This window comes from Emys orbicularis, chromosome 1 (genome assembly GCF_028017835.1).
Source record: "Emys orbicularis isolate rEmyOrb1 chromosome 1, rEmyOrb1.hap1, whole genome shotgun sequence".
In the NCBI taxonomy this organism is placed as follows: Eukaryota; Metazoa; Chordata; order Testudines; family Emydidae; genus Emys; species Emys orbicularis.
The window spans coordinates 255452694-255467402 of record NC_088683.1 but is presented as its reverse complement, the minus strand read 5'-3'; the positions used below and the strand labels follow the sequence as shown (position 1 = coordinate 255467402).

General features: G+C 44.7%; 1 protein-coding gene across 1 annotated transcript in view; it reads left to right on the top strand.

Moving 5' to 3' along the window:
- The window catches only part of SEPTIN10 (septin 10), a 43825-nt gene extending 30790 nt beyond the window's left edge, over positions 1-13035 (top strand). The window contains exons 8-9 of the mRNA XM_065397570.1: positions 4715-4847; positions 12841-13035. Coding sequence (XP_065253642.1) covers positions 4715-4847; positions 12841-13035 — 328 coding nt within the window. The remainder of the gene's footprint in view (positions 1-4714; positions 4848-12840) is intronic.
- The last annotated feature ends 1674 nt before the right edge of the window (positions 13036-14709 follow it).

Here is a 14709-nt window from a genome sequence, read left to right as displayed (position 1 = left end):
GTCTTGTCTAGACGCGATAAATCGATCCCGGATCAATCCCGGAAGTGCTTGCTGTCGACGCCGGTACTCCAGCTCAGCGAGAGGAGTACGCGGCATCGACGGGGGAGCCTGCCTGCCGCGTCTGGACCCGCGGTAAGTTCGGACTAAGGTACTTCGAATTCAGCTACGTTATTAACGTAGCTGAATTTGCGTACCTTAGTCCGAAGTGGGGGGGTTAGTGTGGACCAGGCCTAGGATTAGACTGTCATAGGGGCCAGACTCTCTCTCAGCTGCCTACTGTGGGGTTTCTTGCACCTTCTCCTGAAGTATCTGGTGCTGGTCACTCTTATAGATGGGATACTGGACTGGATGGATCATAGGTCTGATCCACTATGGGAATTCCTATATCCCGTCTTTTATTTAAAGTGCTATGCTGCTTGTATATATAAAGAATAAAAACAATAAAATCATGACAGCCATTATCGCTAAAAGGATCTTAAACCCCATCCTTAACCAGTCATTTAGATACAGGTTGCCTCTTGTTCAAACCTTTATTCGGGTAAACGCCTAGGTACATTTTGAAAGTCCGTTATTGTCAACTTTAGGAAACCTCTGGGATAGTGAGTCTGAGTCAAAGAACTCCCTGAAAACACCTTGCCACCATCTTCAGAATTTAAATCTTGAGACTGTTAACTGTAGTGCCTTAACTCCTGTTGGGTTTTGATACTGAAGAGTTCTAAAGCTTTTCTGTCAAATGGAGGGTTTTATTAATAGAATATATCTGAGGAGTAAGTTACCTGAATCACTCTTAAGGTAGGTTATTTGGATCACTCTCTTTATATTTCTATCAACTTGTACATTTGATCTTTGTGAGATGAAATATTAAGTGTCCTACTAAGCCTGCTTAAATTAAGCTCATTGAACATGAGCAAAACTTGATTGATTTGCACCTTTGTTTTTAGGGTCCCCCTACTAAAGGGTTACACAGATAGCAAAAAGTCTATATCTCACAGCCACGCTTCTGTAGAAAGGTAGGTAGTAGTGCTACAGTGAAGTATGTGAAGTGTATTAGTAAAATATTAAAAATTATTTACCTTATTTGTACATAAATGCCTTTGTCACAAACTCCCTTCCCCCAACAACCCCTTTTACAGAAAGGGTGATAATATCCATGTATTAGATTTTCATTTTAAAGCTGGAGTGCATTATACGAAGCATGTCAGAGCCAGTGTTGTGTACATTTTGAAAAGCATTTAACTGACCACAGTATACACAATTCATTAGATACATATAGTGCCAACTTAAAGTCTGATGAAATATAAACCACTCTTAAAATAAAGCACTTTTTAGATCATTGTTCTGCTGACATTAAACATTGTGGGGAGGGTTGAAGTTATTACATGTTCTGTTTTTGTCATTGTGATTTGCAAAACAATACTATATTTTAGAAACAAACTGAAAAAAGAACAAAAAACTGCTTTTATAAGTGATTATTTGGTAAATCTGGTATCTTCAAGGCAGACTTCTTTGTGTGAATTAATGGATGCGTACCATTTTAGCCAGTATGTTTCTCTGCGGAACTATTCCTATAAATATAATTTTCAACATATATCTAAGTGAATGAATTTCTAGGAATGGTGCCTTAATTTCTCTATTTCTTTTAATTTGAAAGAAGATAGCGACAACTTACTCATTAAGGTCTTATGGTGATGATTTTTATTTTTAAAGAAGTGACCTGGTCTCGTCTCATAAAATTATTGATGCGGTGACCTTTCACCATTCCAGCACTAAATCTGAGCGGTTCAAGTGATGACTTATATTTGACACTTTTAATGTGCTCAAAAAAATACCCCAGCTGCAGGTCAACAACAATCATCTGTCTAGGAACTGAAATTATAGCATAGTATCAAAACATCTCACAAATATAAATTCATTAATCTTCCCAACAGCCTTTTCTTTTATTAAGCTGGTTTATACTTAGAGACTTGAAATGGTTGCTACCGTGACTTATTTTTTTAAAAATGGACTGTTCATTTGGTTGAAAAAACACACAGTACCTAGGGCAGATCTGCACTACAGCGGGGATCGACGCTCTGAGGTCGATCCACCGGCAGTTGATTTAGCGAGTCTAGTAAAGACCTGTCAAATCAGCTGCAGATCGCTCTCCAGTCAACCCCTGTACTCTACTCCCCACAAGAAGAGTAAGGTAAGTGTAAACCCTGCGGTAACTTGACCTAAGGTACGTCGACTCCAGCTACGTTATCCACGTAGCTGGAGTTGCGTAGCATAGGTCGACTTACCACAGTAGTGTAGACATATCCTGAGATACAGTAACTTACTTTTGTTACAATCCTTGTATCCCACATTGGGAGAAGAGAAGAGGAAGGAAAGTAGTGTTGTCACAATGATTAACTTACCAATGGTGTCAAACACTTACCTGTGAATTGGGGAGAGCGTTAGAGTAAGAAGAGGTGAATCAACCCCCTCTGCCATTACCCTACTGAAAGGATGTTGCAGTCCCACCACCCAACAGTCTGTGAGGCAGTAAGCAACAAAGTGCTGAATGTGTGGAGGAAAAAAAGTAGTGAAGGAACTACATCTGATTTAATAATTGAAACATTCAGCAACAAGACTTTCATAGAAGGATGAAAGAAAGAAGTGGAGTGAATAGACTGTCAGCACCGGTGATGTCATACTTCCTGTTACGTTGACTCAAAATGGATTGATATTTAGGATTGGGGAGCTTTCCTGCCACTGTCATAGAATTAAGTACAAATAACAAGAGGTGAAACTGTTTCAGTTTATTGTAACATCTACATCAGCAAGTTCTTAGTTTTCCTGATTCAGACCTTTTTATACTGAAAATTACTTTGAGTGATAACAGCTGAACAGGATTTAAATCTGTTAATGTGCCAAAAAGGAAGAACATAAGTTAATGAATAAAAAGATGTTGATGCAGTGTTTCAGCAGCCTGGAAGGAAGCCATGAACCTTGCTCTTGATAGCTGAGGAAAGATGCCAGATGCAGCTAGAAAAGAAAACAAGCATATTAAAGAAGGCAAACAGGGCACATGTAACACCAGAACAGAGAGGGACATCATTGCCAACATTACAACTTTGTCATGGTTATTTTTAGTAAAAGTCACTGACAGGTTATGGACAATAAACAAAAATTCACGGAGGCCCACAACCTGTCTGTGATTTTACTAAAAATAATGGGGAGGTCTGACATGGGGAGCGACTGAAGCCCAAGCCCCAGGGAGGGGATTGAGAGTCTAAGCCCCACTATGGAAGAGGGGAATTCCAGCATCCACTGCCATGGTGGCTGACAGCTCCGGGGCCCCCGCTGCCACCCTGGCGGCTCAGAGATCCGGGGCCCCTGCTGCCTGCAGTGGCTCAGAGTTGCGGGGCCCCCCAGCAGCTGACAGCTCCAGCCCCGCTGCCCCAGGGCACACGGCTGAAGAGGAAAATGTCACTGAGGTCTCTGAAAGTCATGGAATCCGTGACCTTCATGACACAATCTTATCCTTAATCATTTCTAATACTTTAAAGATCCTTTTATTAAACTACTCATCAGCATTATTTCCTGTAAGAGACAGGCCCAGGTTCTCAGCTGGTGTAAAATAAATGGACTTATCTATACCAGCTGAGGATCTGGCCCACAAACTCAATTATCGTAGACTTTGCTGTCTTACAAAACTTTTATTCAGATACTTTTTGGAAAGAGCATTTTTCATTCAAGCGTGACAAAACATTTCTCAAAGATAGGTAGGTTATCCTTTTTTTAAGATGGGAACTGAGGTGTGGGTACAGGAATAAAACAACATGATCTGATTAACAGTTTTGTTGTTGATATCCTGCTTCTGTGTTTTGTGTCCAGGTGTTTGCTTGATAGCAACTATTTTTTTGTTGTTACCCTCTTAATAATTTCAAAGACCAGTATGGTAAGCTTCAAATGTGTTATCTTGTGTGAAGAAACTAATTTTTTTAAAACCATACTAACAAAAATGTTTTTGTTAAGGAAATTCAGACTTTTCAAGAAATAAGCCTATATTGTGGATATCAAAGTACTTGTAAAATCAGATATCACCTTTAGCCACATGACTATCCCAGATATTCAATTTTGAAATCACATAAAGAATCCTATATATTTTGTTTGAGGGTCACATTATTTCCCTTCATTCAGGTTGAGCCTTCTTACTTCACTTATTTCCCCAAGGTTAGCTTTTTTTATAGGGGCATAATCAATCTAACAGCTGTTATGTACAAAGTAGCATCTCGGATGAAACATTTCAGAGACGCTAAGTTTTCATTGATTAGAATCAGTCTGTCCAAGTATGAGAGAACTCCTATCCTTTTCCAACATCTTGGGTGTCCTGCCACCTCCTTTTCTTGTAAACTCTACATTTTGCAAATTGGAGATTGAGTGTGTTCCTACTCCATGTTTCAATAATTGTAACAGTCCTAAACTGCTGTAATTTGAAGAGATTCATATCAGATCAGTAAAGGGCTTCTTGTCAGTTTTTTTAATCTACCCAGGCATGTTTACTACAAAGGTGTAGGGAGTAGTTGCTTCTATTTAAGGTTGTTTATTACTTGCATATGAGAAATTTGAGAGATTTGTACATGAGCTGAACAACTTGTTGAAGTAATGTGCCAAACTGTATTTACATGCTTCCTTTGTTTCCTTATCTTACAAACAATATGATAGAGACTATAAATTCTCTTGACTTCAGTCTACAGGAGACCTATGAAGCTAAGCGGCATGAGTTCTTTGGCGAATTGCAGCGGAAGGAGGAGGAGATGAGACAGATGTTTGTGCAGAGAGTCAAGGAGAAAGAAGCAATATTGAAAGAAGCTGAGCGAGAGGCAAGTATGCCTCTCTTTTCTTTTTAATTTACAGGTGTTTGGAATATTTTAGCAAAATCACTACTACTATCATACCTATTCATTATTAACTTTTGTATAGCACTAGAGCTAAAAAGACACAACTAGGTTGAGTTCCATTGTGCCCAGACCCTGTACAGAAATATAATAAATGACAATATCATTCCTCAAAGAGCTTACAGTTAAAGGACTGGACAGATGGAGAAGAGAAACACAAGTGGGCTTGGACAGAGTGATGGAGACAGGGTAACATAACAGTCTGCACAGTTCTTAGCCATTCTGTAGCAGTGATCACAGCTCACCATGGCCTAGCCATTATCAGATTGCAGTTTTCTGTATGCATTATGGCGGAAGTGAGTTTTGAGGCGGGAGCTGAAAGAAGATAAGGTGGTGACTACAGATTTTGATTGGGAGCATTTTCCATACATCATGGTTAGCATGGGAAGAAGCACAGAAGTGCTTGTTGAAGAGGTGGGTGATTGAGACCTTATTCGTGGAATTAAAGTGGGAGTCAATGTTGCAGTAAAATGAGTTAGAAGGGATGGAGCTAAATTGTGGAGTGCTTTTAAAAAAAGGACATAATTTGTTTGATGCATTGGGGGTGCGGGAGGGAGCGGTGGATGAAGCCTAAACTAGTAAATATCCTGTTTATATTATTTATAAGTCCACCATTGCAGTAGTATCTAGGTATATCTTTTAAATTAATCAAAAGAAATTGCAAGTTTTCTATAGAAATCCTGCAGGTTTTCAATATTCTTCAGCCCAAACAGCTGAATGTGTGGTTATCCCCATAAATAAGGGTATTCTGGAGCTGTGTAGGGACTTTGAGTTAACCCAAGCTTCAATTCCTACCTGCTTTAAAGCAGGCATACACTATGTATCAAATTCCTGAGAAGGATTTTGAATATCTTTTTACTTTCACCCACTACCAGGCTCTCTCTGGTAGTGGTAGTAGCTAATGAGAAATCTAGACTGGAGCTTCTTGATCCTTACTTAATAAAGATATGAAGTAGATGGATCTCTTGAGATCTCAGGCATTTGTCAGTGCAAGAAATTCCTCAGAGGATTGTCTTCCATCAAGCCGTGCTAGCAAAATGATTTTCTTACCCCCCTCCCCAGCCTCCTTATTTAACATTCCATAAGATGGGCCTACATGTTTACCTCAAATCCTGTCTTAAAGTGGTTTCTGATTTCCATCGCAGGTCCATGAACCTTGCATTTTTCCTCGCGATGCAGGTGCATTTGAAAGGAATTCAGCTACACACTTTGAATGTCAAGAGGGTCTTAATTTTATTTTTTAAATAGGATCAAACTAATTCACAAGTTGCCCTACTTTACTTGTGATGTGTTGGATAAGATTAGGATCATAAACTCCTTCCCAGCATAAGACTGCCCAAGCAGATCAGGCTATGAATGATTTATTGTGTTCAGCAACCAATGGGTTTCAGGGCACATTCAGGTAGGTCTAAGGCAGCCTCTACAACATACCTTTGCAGTTTGCTTCTCTGATATACGCAAGATAGTTTGCAGTGTTGTGGCCGTGTTGGTATCAGGATATGAGAGAGAGTGTGTAGATGAGATAATCTTTTATTGAACCAGCTTCTTTTGATGAAAAGTACAAGTTTTCAAGCTCAGGGCTGGATTAACTTTTTGCGGACCTGGCGCCAAACGTATTTGTGGGCTCCCATGGGGGCAGTGGGGCATGGCGCAGGGGGGCAGAAGGGTTGGTCCCCAGAGGGAGGGGCCAGTTGGGGGCAATGAGACAGGGCATGGCATGGTGGGATCTGCCCCGCTCCACACTGCCCAGCACAAGGGCTCTGTTTACAAACCTGCAGCCACCAGATGCGCACTGGTCCGCCCAGCCCTGCGCTGCCAGCATGCCCCTTCCCCCTGGGGATGGGCCTGTGCCATACCATCCCCCTGCCCAGTGCCCCGCCTTTATGCCCAGCACCCGCTCGCCCAGAGACCTCCATCACAGATCCCTATGTCCACCGCCCTCTCGCTGAGACCTCCCCCTGGTCCCTATGCCCCCCCAGACCACCCCACTGCCCAGCAACCCCCTCACAGTCCCACCATCACAGCTGTACAGCACCCCATGAAGGAATTCTGCATCAAAAAATAAAAAAATTCTGTGCACAATATTTTAAAATTCTGCAAATTTTCTTTGTCAATAAATAAATGTGGAAGCTCCAGCATGGCAGTGGGGAGCACAGGCCACTGGTTGTATGGAGGTGGGAGATCACCCTGCAGCCTCCCCCCATCCCGGGACAGGGACTCAGCAGTGAGGCTGCACCTGACCCTGACACAACGCAAGGGCCAGGCCTGCCCCAGAAACACTCTGGGGCCCTGCCCCTCTGCGCAAGACACACCAGGTGTGGACAGGCAGGCTCAGCCTGGCAGCAGGATCCAAGTGCAGAGGGACTTAGTGTGGAGAGATCCAGGTGGGGGTAAGAAGGATCTGTATGGGGTAATCTGGGTGTGGGCGGCTCAGTGGGGGATCTGGATGCACAGGGACTCGCGGGGGAGGGTTCCAGGTGCAGGGGCAATGGAACTCTGCAGGGGGGATCCAGGTGAAGGTGGTTGGGACTCAGCATGGGGTGTCTAGGTGTGGGGAGCTCAGCGGCGCAGGGCATGGTCTGGGTGCAGGGGAGGTGGGGTTCATTTGGGGTGGAGGTCCAGGTGCAGATGGTTGGGGCTCAGTGGGCAGGGTGTGGGGGGGGCTCATTGGGGTGCTCTAGGTGTAGGGGAGGTGGGGCTTGTCAGGGTGGGAGTTTGATGGGCCTGTTTAATGGGGGAGCCCCAGCTCCTGCCAAGGGGATGCCGCATGCTGGGCTCCCACTTCTCCTATCCCCTTCTATTCCCCATCCAATGCCCCTTCCCCACTGCTCCATCCCCTCCCCATCCCATCCCTCTTCCTTCCCCACTGCCTCTTCCCCCATCCCCAGCCCGCCCCCTGCCCCACCCCACCCCACCATGGGCACTCACTGTTGTACAAAAAACAGGACAGCTCCAAGCACACAGAAGGGAAGCCCAACCAGCACTAGGACCCAGAAGGCAGTGTCCAGCTGCAAAGTCAGCGGAGCTGAGCAGCACCCTTCTTTTTCAGCTGGGCAGCTCTGCACTCACAGAAAGGGGGGGCAGCGGCATAGGACCCCATGTGCCCCCCCACTCCTCACCTCTGCTAGGGGCAATGCCCCCCAAACTTAGGGTTGCCAACTTTCTACTCGCACAAAACCGAACACCCTTGCCCCACCCCTTCTCCGAGGCCCCGCCTCCGCTCACTCAATCCTCCCCTCCCTCTGTTGCTCGCTCTCCCCAACCTCACTCCCTCTCTCATTTCCACCGGGCTAGGGCAGGGGGTTAGAGTGCGGGAGAAGATGAGGGCTGCGGCTGGGGGTGCAGGCTCCAGGGTGGGGCCAGAAATGAGGAGTTCAGGGTGTGGGAGGGAGCTCCGGGCTGAGGCAGTGGGTTGGGATGAGGAGGCGGTGAGGGCTCCAGCTGGGGGTGTGGGCTCTTGTGTGGGGCCAGGGATGAGGGGTTTGGGGTACAGGAGTGGGCTCCGGGCTGGAGTTGAGGGGTTCGGCGTGGAGGAGGGGGCTCTGGGCTGGGGCAGAGGGTTGGGGGGCAGGGAGGGCGAGGGCTCCGGCTGGGGGTGCAGGCTCTGGGGTGGGACCAGGGATGAGGGGTTTGGGGTGCAGGAGAGGACCCAGGGCTGGGGCAGGGGGTGGGGTGAAGGCTCTGGTTCAGGATGCAGACTCGGAGGTAGAGCTGGGGATGAGGAGTTTGGGATGCAGGAGGGGGCTCCGGGCTGGGATCGAGGAGTTCAGAGGGCAGAAGGGGAATCAGGGCTGGGGCAGGGGGTTGCGGCACGGGAGGTGGTCAGGAGTGTAGGCTTCAGCCGGCGCTTACCTCAGGCAGCTCTTGGAAGCAGCGGCATATCCCCCCTCCGGCTCCTACATGGAAGCACGGCCAGGCGGCTCTGCACGCTGCCCTGTCCGCAGGCCATGGTTCCCAGCCAATGGGAGCTGCAGAGCCGTTGCTTGGGGCGGGGGCAGTGTGCGGAGCTCCCTGGCTGCCCCTACACCTAGAAGCCGGAGGGCGGACATGCCGCTGCTTCCGGGAGCCGTGCGGAGCCATGGCAGGCAGGGAGCTTGCCTTAGCCCCGCTACGCAAGCTTGCCTTAGCCCCTTTTAACGGCCCAGTCAGCAGGGCTGACCTGAGCCACCAGGGTCCCTTTTCGACCAGGCGTTCCAGTTGAAAATTGGATACCTGGCAACCCTATCCAAACTAAGCCCATGGGCATTCCCAGCTGCCCCGCCTCCCACTCCCCCCGCTTCCCTTTGCTTCTTCGTCATTTTCTAAAGGGAAGCAAACAAATCTGCAGGGGGACCTGTTTTCATTCCCCCAGGAGTATCCCACACAGACCCCCCTCCACTGCCAGTGCCTCCCCCAAATACCCCAGAAACCCCCTCCCTGACGCCCTGCCTGCCCTCCAGCCTCAGCCGCTGGGAAGTGACTATATCTGTGCATGGGCTGAGCCTGCAGCACAGCTGGGGCCAGTCAGGGATCACTCCGGCTCCTTGGGAATGGCACAATCAGCCAGGCCAGAGCCTCCCTGGGCTGGGCTCCATCAGGACCCACTTGCCTGGAGCCGCCCAGCCCAGCCTACTGCACTGCCCCCCACCCACTGGCTGAGACCGGCCTGGTCCCTGCACTGGTCCCAGGCAGCTCGGTCTGGGGAGGTGGGCAGGGCCCCACAGGTGGCGGGCAGCAGAGACTGCCCGAGCCAGAGCTGCACCGGCAAGTGGAGCAGACCCCTGGGACATGACCCCCGAGAGCCCACCCAACCCAGCTGTGCCACTGGCCCCACACCCACAGGTCAAGCAGGAGGGAGGGAGGTGAAGAGGAGTGAGCGGTGGGTGGGACCTTGAGTCAGAGCACAGACAGAGTCGGGAGGGGAGGTGGGGCCACGGTCCGGACACCAGGGCCCCTTCTGAGTGTGGGCCCGGCGCAATGGTCAACCCGGTACTGTTCAAGCTACACAGAGCTCTTCTTCAGGTCTGGGGAAGGAAGCAGAGTGTCTGAGCTAAATACAAGTTGGGACAGATATTGTTAAGCAGAAGGGGTAACCCATGTTTGAAGTGGTCACTTGAAATAAAGTGGGTAATTGGGAGTTAGATTGTTATGCATAAAGGGTTTGAAGTGGGCAATTAAGGGTAGCAGGCAATGTGGTGTGTTACAAATTGTTGTAATAAGCCGTAAAAGCAGTGTCCCTGTGAAGTCAATGGTTTTTGGTGTGTAGCAGAGTATGAATTTAAGTTCCCATGGTCTCCTTTTTAAGGTGTTATGCAGGTTAGCTTTGAGGACAAGTTTTAAAAGATCAGATATGAACTGATCGCTTTGTGAAAAGTGTTCACACACAGTGATATGGTGTGTTTTTGTTTTTTATTGTTTTTCTGTGTGAACTCTTTTGAAAGCATAGTGATTCTTGGGGCATTTGATGCACTGGGTGATGTACACTACATGTAATAAGCATGTGTAGAACCCATGGATCTTGAAAGGTGTGTTATGGGAGGTATTGATCTTTGTAGCTGTGAAGATATGTCTTCAGGTTTTGCGTTTGTTGTTCTGGTAGGGTCTGGTGCTGCTTTAAGTTTACATTTAACAACAAACACTTTGCCCAAACCATGGGAATGGCCATTGGTACTAGGCTGGCTCCCCAATATGCCAGCCTCATCATGGGTCACTTCAAGGAAGAATTTCTGGAAAATGCACCATGAAACTAGTGATATATCTGAGATACATTGATAATAGTTTCATCCTCTGGACAGAAGACCTAAACTTCCTCATAGATTTTCATCACAACTTTAACAACCACCACCTATCCATCAGACTCTCCGTAGAACACTCCCACACCAGCATCAACTCCCTGGACACCATGATTAGCTTAATCAATGGAACCCTACAAACATCTATGTACAAGAAACCCACGGATCACCATACTTATCTCCATAGATCCAGCAACCACCCCAGACGCACCAAAAAATGTATTGTCTACAGCCAGCCACTCAAATACCACAGTATTTGCTCCAAAGAGAAAGTCCAGGTTGCACACCTAAACACACTTAAAACCACCTTCACTAAACAAGGACATTCCACCAGAGAAGTAGATTGCATTCTGGAAAGGGCCACCAAAATATTCTAGGAGAACATTCTTCAATACAGGGGAAAAAACCTGAAACCATTGACTGCACATTCCTAGTGACACAGTTATATCAACCTACCTCCTGGTGTAGCTCCACCTCCACTTCTCGGGGAGGTGGAGTACCTAGACGATGGGAAAAGCTATCCTGTTGGTGTAGGTAGCGTCTTCACTAAGTGCCACATCAGCACAGTTGCAGTTTTGTAAGTGTAGACAAACTCTCAGACACTGCTTCCTTCCCCAGACCTGAAGGAGAGCTCTGTGTAGCTCTGAGGACTTGTACCTTCCACTGACAGAAGTTGGTCCAGTCAAAGATATTACCTCACCTACCTTATCTCTCTTATATGCAAGGTTGGTATTTGGAGCTCTTTATGCAGAATTACTCTCTGTACCTGAATTCTGCCCAATTCAGGACAGTAGTCTTGCAGTTACTTCTAAATACTCCTCAGACTGACCGACCTACAGGATCACTACTTGCTTGTTAATCTCCCAAGTGTGGCAGTCCATATGGACAGCTTCAACAGAGATTTTGAGCATGCAGTGGTTCACTTGGATCTGTAACTGCACAGATCCAAAGAGAAACTAACTAAGGCTACACTCTGGACCTTATAGCGGCACAGTTGTGCCACTGTAAGGTCTCCTGTGTAGCCACTTTATGCCAGTGGGAGAGCTCTCTCCCGCCAGCATAATTAAACCATCCCCAATGAGCAGCGGTAGATATGTTGGTGGGAGACACTCTGCTGCTGACATAGCACTGTCCACACCAGCACTTTTGTCGGTGAAACTTATGTTGGTGAGGGGTGTGGTTTTTTCACACCCCTCCCAACAAAAGTTTTGCCGACAAAAGTGCTAGTGTAGACAAGCCTAAAATGTGTTTCTTCAGAGAACAATTCTTGCAGATAAATAATTAACTCTTGTAATGCAACAAATAGTTTTCTCCAACTACTCAAATTGTAGTCATGGACACTGGGCTACATACATATGCAGCCATCTGATGGCTTTCTGATCATCTAGTTTTAGGGATATTCTGCCCAACAATTCCTAATTTTCGAATGCTCTACTAATCTTTTCCTCTTCTCAGAGGTTCCAATATCAAAGAGCTTCACAACTCCAGTTTATATCAAGCTGTTGTTTTTCTTTACTCAGCTCAGTGATGATTGGATACTCCTCTGTTGAACCATAAAGGTGGCCCTCTCTTCAGTTTTGGAAATGTTACCTGTGGATGCCTCAATTTTTGATCCACAGAAGATATTTCCTGATGCAAATCTAGTGCCCTATTTAGTTCTTGCAATTTATAGGCTCCAGCATTATGTTACGTGCAGTAATCGATCATCCAGAATAAGAAGGTTTGGTGCTTATTTACTCCCTGTTAGTGGTGGGAAAGAATTGCTGACCCATGTGTCTCCCTGTTAATTTTTAATATGAATTAAAATCTGTATACATGTAATCCTAAATGCCTTTTTTTAAAAAAGTTGTTTGGGAAAAAATGGTTGTTTAAGCATTTTTTGTAAATGCAAATGCATATAAATATGTGATTGTACTCTGAAAGTTTCTTTAAGTTTTTTTTAACAGGATTATGGTGCCCCTGTGTTTGATTTATGAATCAGTGTTTTAAGAACTCAAGATATGTAAGAAATCTGCAATGATAACAAAATGCAAGTTATCTATGTAGCTTACAAAGTTTGCTTTGCGTATTAGTGAGTGTTTTCCTATGGCAAGGCTACCACCGTGTGTCACTAGTTGGAAATGCAATTTTTGTGCTTTGGTTAACAGCTGCAGGCTAAATTTGAACATCTTAAGCGACTTCACCAAGAAGAGAGGATGAAGCTGGAGGAAAAAAGAAAACTCCTGGAAGATGATATGATTGCATTCAGTAAGAGGAAAGCTGCTACTGAGTTACTTCAAGCACAGGCATTTGCATCTACACCTAGCGTTAGTTTGAAAAAAGACAAGGACCGTAAAAAGTAAGTGCTCATACTAGCAGTCTGTCTAGGATATCAATAGAGAAAAAAGTCTTCACATTTCAGAGTTATTTAGTCATAACCAAACTTCAGTCATTTTAGTAAACAGTGTAAATATGTTATCTTTTATATGATGAGAATTAAAGTATGAATAATCATTATGCTTGAGTCATTGACTCAAATAACACAGCTATTTTGACTGATTTGAGGAGCTGCTGTATATTCTATGAGAGTTCTTTTTTTCAATAAGGGATCCAGGTTTTCGGCTTGAACTCCTGTGCTTTGATGTCAGAGATCATGAAATTGTGAACGTGCAGGAACAGAGTGAGAGGGAGAAGTTAGAAAGGGACAGAATCTCACACAGGGAATTCCAGAAATAGCAATTGGATGCAATTGTCGAGTTTTATGGGTTTAGGGTATGTGTTAGTTTCAAAAGTTATAGAATTGATCTTTATAGTTACTACTTTTTTCTTGCATTTCTTCTTTTATTCTTTGTATTGTCAGATGCTATGCTATTTTCTAGTAAAGAGTGAAGCCAATGTGGATCTTTGCCAGTGCTAACCAGTAATCTTTGCTGGGTCAATGGCACTCATTGGCTTGCAATCCTCCAATACCTCCACTCCACTGAGGAACCAGTTGCTCTGCCATAGTTGTGATTGTATCATCACATACATTACAAACAAGTATTTTCAGGATTTTGTAACATGGTCATACAATTGTGCTGTATCCTGAATATGGCCCACATTTTTTCACTTTTGGAGCCAGTTGACTTTTGTCTTGTGAAAACTTGAATACGTTGTGGAGTTACAGGAGTCCTTTAAAAAGCAGAACTCCCAAATAACTCATCAAAACAAATGTGTTTTCACAAAGAAAATTGATGCACACAAAATATGTTTTAACTTTGAGTGTGACAAAAACAACAAACATCATAAAATTAATCATTTTTTTCCTTGATGGTGGATTACAATTTAACTGTAAATAACTGTTTGCTTTGTTGTTTGTGTCAGTCTTATTGAAATTGAAAATTCAATTTTGATCTGATACGCAGCTGCATGTCACTGGCCAACTGCTATGCGTAATTTTAGAAGTTATATGGGCACACACATTCCCATGAATGCGGGAGCAAGACCAGGCTTGACCTTTTCTGTGTATACATCAGTTTTCTATTTCTACTTCACCCTCTCAAAATCGCATCTTATAAACAATGTAGCTACTTTCTTTTCCCTTCATGTCTTCTTCTGTAAGGATTGTACATGAAAATGGATTTATTAACTGTACCATTATGAATAATTCTTGTGTCTAAAGTTTTTCATTTTCTCTGTATTTACTAATGTATTTTTCTGTTTAATTTCCAGCTTTATGTAATACAGAGGATTATGGCAAGCAAATGTTAAAAATTATACAAGTAAGCTATGGTTTCCTATACTTTTTCTTTTTCTTCTGTATTTCTTACCAAACAAGAATTTGGAAAATGGCCATTACTACTGCAAGTTAAAGAAGAAAAGTATATGGTCAATATGCATACAGTATTGTAAGTTACTGTTACATTAATATAATTTAATGAACATTTCCATTAAGCAGCTATGTTGATATGCCCTTATACTTTAGGAGCATATGGCCAAGTCACACTTAAGTGCATTGTACCAAAGAAAATATCTATCGTAGACAGTTTTCATTCATA